The 11,729-nt window shown below is 31.3% G+C and overlaps 1 protein-coding gene across 1 annotated transcript in view; it reads left to right on the forward strand.

Moving 5' to 3' along the window:
- Window positions 1–3,141: 3,141 nt before the first annotated feature.
- Smp_020270 (voltage-dependent calcium channel) overlaps window positions 3,142–11,729 on the forward strand; it is a gene marked incomplete at both ends in the record, with an annotated part of 63,791 nt that continues 55,203 nt past the window's right edge. Inside the window, 4 exons of the mRNA XM_018793436.1 lie at window positions 3,142–3,371; window positions 9,012–9,117; window positions 10,307–10,457; window positions 11,536–11,619. Of these exons, the coding sequence (XP_018647949.1) occupies window positions 3,142–3,371; window positions 9,012–9,117; window positions 10,307–10,457; window positions 11,536–11,619 (571 nt within the window). The remainder of the gene's footprint in view (window positions 3,372–9,011; window positions 9,118–10,306; window positions 10,458–11,535; window positions 11,620–11,729) is intronic.

Here is an 11,729-nt window from a genome sequence, read left to right on the forward strand (position 1 = left end):
CGTCAAACTGGAGGAACGTGTTCTTAGTTTAGCTAGCCAGAATGCTCTAATGATGACGCGCTCATAATATATTGCAGCCTTTGATCTAAAGCCACAAGTAATGAAATCAAATATAGAGTTTGACAGTAGGCCAGTGGTTTTGTTGTACTTTCCAACTTTATAGAATGTTGATATTTATTACTTGGTTTAAACACAGGTAGTAAACCATAATGACACATAAATTCCCTGAAGATAGAAAGTTAGTAAAAAGAAATGATGATCAACTTGCCGATCAATGATGCTGAGAGTAACTCTATACATCAGAGGTACTTAAGGTGGCTTAAAAAGAAGGATTAATAACATGCTACCGACGTTAGTATAGTTCTTTTATTTGACAGTATTCAGTGTTAATTACTTGTGTAGCCCGTCTTTCTTCAATAATAGCTTTGTTGAAAGCTTATATTAAGCGCTTGCGTTTATTTTAAAAGTCTTTTGTCGTTCACTGCTGTGTCATTTATAGCCGTGTTGATTGAACGACAGTTAAGTGCAAAGGCAAGTGGTTTTAAAAAGTCCACAAAATATAGTTTTTCACGAAACTGAAATTGTTGATGGGTCTCATTAGTGCTTACATCATGTTGTTACTATAAGAAAAATTGATACACAGAAAAGCACTTTCGAATGATAAGTATGTCCACTTGGTTTCGGCTCATCATAACTACGCTGTTTAAACTAAATGAATAAATATAATATCCAGAAAGCTAAACAACCGTCTAAATTAACATTGGAGTGTGAAAAAGCACCCAACCAGCTTTATAAAACAACGTACATCTGATTGATCTACACTATAGGAAGTTTAGATTGTTCTATGTTGAACTTCGTCCACGAATACGTTTAAATATACATGTTTTCAAACAGGAAAAACGGCGGTATTATTAGAGCTGAGCACAAAGAATGTCTCACATAATTAATCAGGAAAACCCTTTTATTTTAGTGTGTATAAAGTGCAAAATAATTTTGTGACGATTCTGTCAAGCGACGATATTCAGATAAATACTATTAAGGAATTTTTATCTTTACTGTACGCTTTTATTGTCATAACTTATTCGTTTCAGGCCTATTAAGAGTATCATTGGGGCGGGTAGTGAGCAAAGGCATCAGGGCTTTATAAACTATTTTTAAACAATGAGAGTAGGCTATAGTGTATTTTTATCGTTCGAAGAGGGTTTCCGTTTGAGGCTGTAGACGTATTACTGTAAGGACCAAGGCAAATACTATTAGATGACTGTGAAATATAGGGTACAATGATCAATTTTGTGGCGATATGCTAGCGAACTCTGCTGTAAAAGGTTCTAAGGCTTATCATAGACTGTCAAATAATGTGTCGTCTAACTTACATGTTTTTGTGTGGGTATATTTTTTTAGCTCCAATAGGTTCCATGGGCTACGAAATGGGTTTGATATTGTTGTGCATTAGCTTTGTCATGACTCCTGTTATTAATTTTAAAAGGCCGTCGCCAATTTGTTGTGACTTTATCCTCGATTTTATCACGTGATTTGTTAACCAATCAAAATACGACCTTCGAAAACCAGAGAAGTCCCATGCAGTGTATCAATAAATTGTGTCTATTTAGATAGTCATACCTAAAAGATCCAAAAAGCACGGATATATTGAGAGCGATTGGTGGAGAAACAAAGATAAATCAATAAACTGATACTGATGACAATGCGAGCTGAAAAAAACAGCACGAACAGTTAAGAAAATCCGGATTATAAAGTTACGAATCCGTTTAAAATTCTACGAAGTAACTATCATGAAGTGTTTGAGTGAATCTATTTAGAATGATAAAAATCAGCAAAGAAGCAAGCCATCATTGGCAGCCAAATGATACTATGAATAATGTTGAATGAAAAGATGTGGTTTGGGTTCTCGAAGCTCTGTGTAGTTTCGGATTTGAGCATTTCGGTCTCTTTGAGAAAATTCTAAGAATAGAAAGTGGTCAACACTAACACTGGGTTTCCATTTCATAAATTCTTCAGATAACACCTATTCCTTGGTCATAACTTCCTGAAGTGGTGAACTTTTAATTACCTAACAGATTATATATTTCTCTGTTTTAGCAAAGCAATCTATTTACCTTTGTGTACATGTTTAACTGTAAAAAGAGGTAACGTAATTATCTAGCTGAATTCTATCTACTGCATGAATAAGATGACTTTCGCTAGATTTTTGCGCCTGCAAATCATTCGAGTTTCAACTTCTCGTGGAGAGTAATGATGACCGATTGTAAGTGTATATCCAAAATTTTAAAATTCAAAGTGCTTGAAAATGGTTTATCGTTTTTTGTTGAATATGATTATCATAAAGTGAATGTTGTTCAGTATCTGGTGACAAACGGCCACAACGATTGAATTTTAAGTTCCATATAATTAAAGCAGTATTTTTCATTTGCAGTCGACTTAAAAGTTTTTTAAAAGTTCTCATGCAAAATTGATTTCACTGAAAGAACTGCTGTGACTCAAAGTGGCCTGGACAGCTGTCATATTCTAGTTTCCATCTTTTAATGTACCATACACTGAAGCTATTAAATGTTGACGTGTAACTTCCTAACTAGAAACAAAATTCTGTCATGTATTCGACCTTTTTCACATTACTGTTTTTTTAAACTGAAATAAGAGCGAAAATCATTATTTTAATTTATGCTTTCTTACAGAATACTCTACATCTTTAGGGTGGAAGTTAATCTACTAAAGTAATTTAAAGATAGCTAGCCTGATTGATAATTTCCACATCTATTTGGATTTACCTAGATGAATCCCTATAAATCGTTGTTTAAGTAATACTGTATGCTTTTTAATATTTTAGTAACAAATCGATTATCATCAGCTTCAATTCAAATAATATATTCGTTATTTTTTATTTAACAGTTTTAACATGGGTGAAACATAAACGTACAAAATTAGATTATTTGACGATGTTTAGTTAATATGTATATCTTTGGAGTTATATTAAAGACTTATTATAACGTTATATTTACTAACGTATACAAATATTTCTATTCTGTTAACTTAGGAGTAAATTTTATGAAAAGTTTCTTATATTTCTATATTACATGTCTTTTGTGTAGGGTCAACTTGGAATTGAAGCTTTAAACTTTCACTAAGATGATCCCAACACCTGGGCAAAATCCTTGGGGCACTCCAGGTTCAGGAGGAAATGCATTTCTACAAAGCAACAAACCTCTCATAGCTGATTTAGCGCTTGCTGCCCTTAAAGAACGTGGTGAGGTGAAGAAGAAAAAGCTATGTCCACAATTTCGAACAGATCGTTCATTATGTCTGATGACAAAAAAGAATCCCCTTAGAAGAGTTTGTATATGTATAGTGGATGCACGGTATCCTTTGGTTTAGTAAATTTGAATTTGTTTAATGTATTAAGTATAGTTTTTCTTGTCCAAATTACGAAAACAGATAGTTATGAAATCTATCTTCTATAGCCTTTAGCGCTAACAGATGAACTCCGTCATACATGCATTCTTTTTATGTATCATTGTCTAGCTAGTTTAAGAATCATCACGAATTTCTTCAGTGACAATATAAATTTGAAAACAAGGTCCCAATAACTACGAAATTGCCTATTTATTGACAAGAACACTGCCATAGTCTACCAAGATATGGGAATGTTCTATATGTTTCAGTTTTACCACGCATTTAGAGCTACTCATCACAATATTTAGAATAATCTTTCACATTCCTTATTAAATTTTTAATCCTTATCTCTGTTCGTCAAACATATAGAGAATTTACTAGATTTTATAAAGGTATTTTATCAATATCATCATATCTTGCCAGTAAATACATATTAGTTTATTATAATTTGAATAAGACATGAATAATAGATAAATTGTTATTGTAATAATTGTATGTTTTAATGCTGAGATTATATAAGGGATCAGACAAAACTCATTTCAAGTTGTAGATTTATAATTACAGTGAAATTCATACACTTGTTCTCAATAGATGTAAAATGATTTGTTTTTAGCCTATCTATATATTAAATACTATATAGACTCTATAGCTTCTTATTGGTATGCATCTGCCATGGATACTATATAATAACAATGAATTTAGTTTGAAGTGGAAAAGATGATCGTTGAAACTAATAGATCATTCCAACTTTATAAATTTATTCGTAGAGGATTGTATTATACCATTATTGATATTCAGGACTGAAATCTTTTCAGTCTTTCTTGCCAAAATCGCATCCTCAACGGATGTCTGATTATTACTATTTGTTAGAGTATTCTGGACTCAGAAGGTTAGTAGATAATGCGATCGAGTTTAAACAGACAGGCAGTGGGTTTGAGTCTGATACTTATTATGATTACTAAGATTCAGATGTATTCAGCTGATGAGTACCAAGTGGGATGAAATACGCTTCCTGGATTCCAGGGTGGTTACAGTTCAAATACACTAAAATTTTATTAACTTGTTATAGTTTTACTTTGCCTACGTATTTAGGCGTGTTCAAATAACATTGTGTAATAAATTATCAGTTTTATGTTGGAGAAAACAAATCATATCCTGTCACTTAATCAGAATTCGGTCATTAAGTAACTTGTTGGTTACGGTGTTAGTAGTTTTTTTAACCGATGTAGTGTAAACAGTATTTTTCTTACTGTTTCACTAGAGTATAAAATAGTTTATAGGTAGTTGGTATTAAATGTAACTTTCAAAATGAGAAAAAGCTGAGTTGTGATGAAATTCATCTTTTCACATTCAGCTGGTCTAAGCTCATGATGTCTAACGATTTTTGCTTACTAATTTTGACTAATTTGAATAATGTGACGATTTATAAGCTTAATTATTTGACGAACTGCCACAATCACTTCACTTCAGTCAGTTGAATATATACTACGTTATAGTCAGAGTATGACTATTCAGTGCTGGTGATTATTCTGTAAACTAGTTCACTCTTTATTTTGTGATTTGAAAAGCTTTATTTTGGAGCTGTTTGTTGGATTTTCTGCATGTGAACAATAATAATTACAAATACACATAAACACTTTTCTGATTAAAAACATGACAGTTTGTCTGGAGCTTAACTGCATATTGTTTAGCTATTCAGGTACAAATGATTGTTTATAGTATAGTTCCAAAATGATTCTATAATGATCAATATATTTATTGAAAGTCTTTTATACCAGACAAAATATTTTCATTTTAAGTTTTTGATCAAATATCCTATTAATTGATTTTCTGTTTAGCATTATCTAATCTTCTTGGGATCAGAGATTTTTATTATTTTATTAATCCAAGTCATTATCTTGTAGTAAAATTAAAGTTTATTACATTCTATTTTTGTTATAACAAATCGATAATCTTGTATGGTGAATAGAAATAATTTTTTTACCCATGGTGCACAGAATGTATAACACAAAATGAGGTTGTTCAAAATATGTGCTTGTGTGCTTATCTAATTGTACTGGTACATACGTATATGTATATTATTGTGATCTATACTTACTGAACTAAACACATGCGAACAAATTCAATCATGTTCCCTTTCAAATCGATTTTTACAAACGAATATTGTGGCTAGGCAATTGTGGACAGAAATCATTTGGGTATGTTTGAAAAAACAAGATTTCGTATAATAATAAGCCAATAGGAATCTAGTATTAGGATACATAAAATACAAACATGCCTAACAACAGTTTTGTTCATCTGCGCACTGATCGATGTTGAAAAATACATTTTTTAAGTAAAGATGGGATACGTAACTTCTTCCAAATTATGGAAAAGTTTATTCTTGAAATTCTTATTCAGGAGAATTTGTGAATGAAATCAGTGATGCATGGTGGCTAGCTGTGGAATCCAGGATTGGCGTTTCGTCTCATTAGGAACTTATCGGCTGGGCTTACCAGCATGTTAGAGTTGATTTTCACTCCAGGACTGGAACCCAGTATTGTTCGCTTAAAACGCCATCACGTCCTGGATTTCACTGCTAGCCACCATCCATCTTTGCTTATAATGCTTGTAACTTACGGCGATATCAAGGCGATCCTCAAAGAATGAACATATTCCAAGAAGAGACTGAAAAATTGCAGTCTTAAACATCAATAGAAAGACTAAAACAAGAAATACAAAAATGAATCTATAAACGAAATGCTGAATCAAAAACTGAAGGAATTGAAAATATGTTCTCTTGTTATTTCATATATGCGAACAATTTACAATCTTCAAGTTTTGAATTGCAGCAACACTTTAAGTTGTGAAGTATTTACACACTACAATATGCTATGTGTAACTAGTGATCTGCAAATCAAAAAATGGAAAATAAGCAAGTTGACAAAACAATATTTTGACTAACACAAAGGAAAATGTGTTTTCAACTGCAGCTGTACTGAGTTTTATTTATAAAGTTCAAATATTATGTGAAATATCATAATGATTAGGTTACATAATCCTCTACAATATCTATCTATTGACTTTGATATTCAAAGAAATGAATGGGATTAATTTCAGTGTTCTAATTATGTTTCGTTGAAAAACACAAACCATTCCGTTTAGTTAAGAAATAAATGATATTACAAATGATACCTGGTTAGAGACATAAGCTAAGCACACTAGGTTTTATGCTAGTTGGTGTTACTCAATGAAGGCGCATTTTCAATCTTGAAGTAGGTGATGCCACATTTGAACTTGGTAGGCATTAAGAACTAGACAAAATAATTAACACATTGATTCATAGAATAAAAATAAAGAAAATTCAGCAAAAATTCTCTTTTGGATTCAACCTCCATTTAATATTTTAAATCCCAAATTATTTTATAGTGCAATCTCTTCTATCTTCCTGTAGAATTATGCATTTATAAAGCAACTATAAATACGAATGTACAGCTTAAGTAAATGATTTTGTCAACTAGACAAAATAATAATGGTGATCAATTAGCGCAGATATCGGATGCGTTAGATTTCTTGATAGATATGATCTAATTTTGCCGATCTTCTCCAAACAAGCTCTTTTAATTCAAGGCCTAATAATGTTATTCAAATATATTGCACTGCTTTTTGTAAGTCACTGGGTTCAAGTATTCTTTAGTAATATTTTCTAAACTCCAGAGAAACATGGTGTTCCAAGTGGTTTAAGTCATATATTTTTTCCATCTGTCCATAATTAAAATCAAAGTGTGATTTGCATTTAATTATTATTATTATCATTAGCTTTATTCAATATTATATTTTTTGGTACAATATAGAATTCTCAGTGCACTGTATTTCAACAATTTTCCGTTTCTTACTTCTTGGTCGATCCTGACGACAAATATTGAATGATCGCCAGTTAGAAGTTAGCAGTTCAGTCAATCGATATCTAAATAATGTACATAATTTTCGCTACATATTGCCAGCAACCACGATATCTCTGATTGGGCCTTTGCAACTTGTACTGCGAAAAGTTGTACACTTTTCAGAAACACACCTGAATAGGTTATGCGATTACTAGCCATAATAATGTATGAAAACAGACAAAATTAGATAACTTTTTGAATTATCTTGACGGCAGGAACAGGTAGCCCGGATTTTCAGACAGGCTGCTTAAGTAAATGATTTTGTCAACTAGACAAAATAATAATGGTGATCAATTAGCGCAGATATCGGATGCGTTAGATTTCTTGATAGATATGATCTAATTTTGCCGATCTTCTCCAAACAAGCTCTTTTAATTCAAGGCCTAATAATGTTATTCAAATATATTGCACTGCTTTTTGTAAGTCACTGGGTTCAAGTATTCTTTAGTAATATTTTCTAAAACTCAGAGAAACATGGTGTTCCAAGTGATTTAAGTCATATATTTTTTCCATCTGTCCATAATTAAAATCAAAGTGTGATTTGCATTTAATTATTATTATTATCATTAGCTTTATTCAATATTATATTTTTTGGTACAATATAGAATTCTCAGTGCACTGTATTTCAACAATTTTCCGTTTCTTACTTCTTGGTCGATCCTGACGACAAATATTGAATGATCGCCAGTTAGAAGTTAGCAGTTCAGTCAATCGATATCTAAATAATGTACATAATTTTCGCTACATATTGCCAGCAACCACGATATCTCTGATTGGGCCTTTGCAACTTGTACTGCGAAAAGTTGTACACTTTTCAGAAACACACCTGAATAGGTTATGCGATTACTAGCCATAATAATGTATGAAAACAGACAAAATTAGATAACTTTTTGAATTATCTTGACGGCAGGAACAGGTAGCCCGGATTTTCAGACAGGCTGCCTTTTTTTGCCATATTAATTTATTTTGAGAAAGTCCCTCATGAATACATTCGAACTGGATAGCATAGATGTTTTACCAAATTGAAATTGTTGTAAAGAACAATTAAGATAAACTTAGTAAATTGATTGTCTAATAATGAACAGATTTAAACATTTAATTTAACAGTAATAATAAAAGTGATTGATAAGCTAGGTGATTTCTTAGATACTGAAGATTCATTAAGGGGTTTTAAGAGACGCTTAAAATACTTAGTAATTAAGAGTTAAGATGTGTAGAAGGTATTCTCCATCAATCGATCTCAGTACCATTGAAAACTAGGCAAGCTGTAGAGCTGCTTTGTTCGAGTATGGGTTTCTCCACAGCTGCTTATCTAATATCTTTGAGTTTTATGGTGAACGATTAGCCAATAGAACTATTGCATTGCAGTTTGTTTATACACATTTATGACATCAACCAATTTGTAACAAAAATAAGTTGGGCTGTTTCACGAATTAGCTGAGGTAGTAAATCTGAACCACTGGTTCTGAAAATCGTCAGTTAAATGAGGAACTTTAATCACAAATATTGACTACTGAAGAGTTTCATATTAGGACGAAATAGCTGTCCATTACTCTTTGGTTTTCGATGATAGTGAAATCGATTCTTGACAGACACCTTTTGAAAATTAAAATGATCCTCACCAAACTACTTAATCAGTATATATATCTAAGACTGTACTCCTTAATAATATATATTGGTTAGACCATTCGAATACTTTATATTAGCAACGATTTTATGTAACTGTTTGGCACTGGCATTCAATCATCCTTACCCTGGAGAAGATTCAAATGCCGTAAATCAGGTTTTGGTAAGTATGGTTTTTTTAAATCTAAAACGTTTTTGGCTGTTACTTACAAGCATGTAATTTGATTTTTAATTTCCAAGTTATAGTAAATGTCAGTCTTTTTTTTATAAGCGAAAGCAACATATACAGAAAACAGTACAGTAATACCTATTTGTCCGAATAAGTAAGGTGAACAATAAGTATTTATTGTGATTGTTCTGAATTAGGAATCTTCAATTTATTACTGAGACTCTTGAGAACATCTAAGTTTTAAAATCCCGGAATGTACATGAGTGCTTTAATTGTCATCAGATTACTTTGAAACTGTAACTAAGTTACAAATAAGTTGCCATCACACCATACCATATTTTTTGTCTAAGTGCCTAAATATGAAATGATTGAATCATTATATGTAGATATTATTGGTGAAATAAGCGAACTTGTCACTCACTCTCAGAAAAACGTCTACTCGAAAACAATTTAACCACTAATTATCTTCAAGTCACATGAATGAAATAATGTATTATAATACTAAGATGTGATTCGGTTTGTCCAAAATTTTAGGTTCACATTTTCCAACTTTGTAAAGATTGCAAATACTTTTCATGTTTTTCAGACTTATTTTGTTTGATTAACTATGTATAAAAACTACACTCTCTTGCAACATATTTCATGGGCTAATCTATACAAAATTCAAGTTATCATGGTGGTTTACAATACCTCGCTTCTCTTTCGTACTTTGAAGGAATAAAATGTAACCATATTGGAGTTCAAATGAATCAGGATAAAAACAAGTGATATCAAAAATACATAAATAAAATGGATATAAGATTAAAATTTATGGCAACTGTACATATTCTGAATTGGTAGTTATGTGCTGTATGTGACCGAGCACATGGCATTGAGGAAAGCGACTGTTATTATCATTACTATAGTCTTTTCGTATTATTGAATTATATCATGTATAAACAGTTTCAGATTGAAGCTTACTATGTTACTTTCGCATAGAGTATCTGATTTTCAGTTTTCCTTGGACGCCTATAGTTATTATCCATTCAGTTAAGAAATTTTTCCGATGATTATACTTCTAGAGATGCAATATAACTACTAAATTTCTAAAATGCCCCTTAAATATTACCCTAACATTCGTTTTTTCAACATATTTAGTGGATTTATTTACATAAACGAACTTTTATATTTTACTTTTTTGTAGGAAAAGGTTGAACTTGCATTTGTTATAATTTTTACAACTGAATCTGCTTTAAAAATTATTGCTTATGGATTTGTCCTTCATCAAGATGCTTATTTAAGAAACTTTTGGAATGTTTTAGATTTCAGTATAGTCTTAATTGGGTATGTTAGCAGTTTATCCTGATTCAACTGTATTTTATTTTGCAGAATTTTCATGATCATATTAACAGTCCTTCTTAGTTCTACAAAAATCTTATCACTGAAAGAAATCTTATACGAAGAGCATAAATCTGTTCTAAATTGAAAATCAAAAACTAACATAATAATATGCATCATTTTTACAAGACCATTGGACACGACAAATAAGAAATCACAATTTGTAGATAACTATTTCATCTGTGATGCAAAACTGAGTAACAGGTGCACAACTAATTAACAGTAATTAACGACCAGTAAAACATATATCAACAGTTTTAATGAGTTAAATCAAAGCATAACAATCAAGAAAGTAAAGAAATTCCAAAACCTGAATAATCAACAAATGCACAATATAAATCTGCATAATAGTCCATCACGAAATAGTTCTGAGTTAAGATGGTGGTCAACAGGAAACCCTGGACCCGGGTTTCGTGCTACTTGGCACTCTTCAGCAAGGTGTACCTGTAATCTCGATCAGCACTAAGAAGGACTTGACACGCATGACATTGATCACCATCCAGTGATCAATCAATTGTGATAGTTCTGAGTGTTTTACGTTTCTCACTTATCTTCCCATATATTAAACACAATTTTATTTAACAATCAAGTAATTTTAGTTTGTAATTGAAATTTAAAATATTTTAACGAGGAAAGACCTAAAGATACTGAGTTGTACTAATTAAAGTTATTAACAGAAATTATATACATATATATCTGTTCGGTCTATTTTGAAGTACAATATGAGCGTTATAGATCGGTGTCTAAATAACAGTCTTCATAACATTTCTCTAATGTTTTACAACAGAAAAATCTATAGATATACTCATGTAATTGATAATTCACTTACGTTTCAAAGGTCAAGTTCGAATGTTCTTAATCGACGTGAATATAAATCTACTGTGTTACTAGTATTAAATCATCGAAACTCGTTACTTAACAAAATATTTTTAATAATGTATTCAAGTTTGTCAGATTCTTTTACAGTTTTCTACGTAAAAAATGTAATAACACTAACTTGTTGAATATTTTGTTCTTTCAGTTTATCATCGAAAGCATTGGAAAATATGAATATCGATGTAAAAGCACTTCGAGCATTTCGAGTGTTACGACCATTGAGACTACTTTCTGGTTTACCTAGTAAGCGATTAATCCAGTATATATAAATGAGATTTTTAAAAACTAAACATTGCCAAAAGCTTAAATTCCCTTAGTATTGTTTGTTTGAATCTTCCCATTGATGTTTAGGA

This window comes from Schistosoma mansoni, chromosome 1 (genome assembly GCF_000237925.1).
Source record: "Schistosoma mansoni strain Puerto Rico chromosome 1, complete genome".
NCBI lineage: Eukaryota > Metazoa > Platyhelminthes > Trematoda > Strigeidida > Schistosomatidae > Schistosoma > Schistosoma mansoni.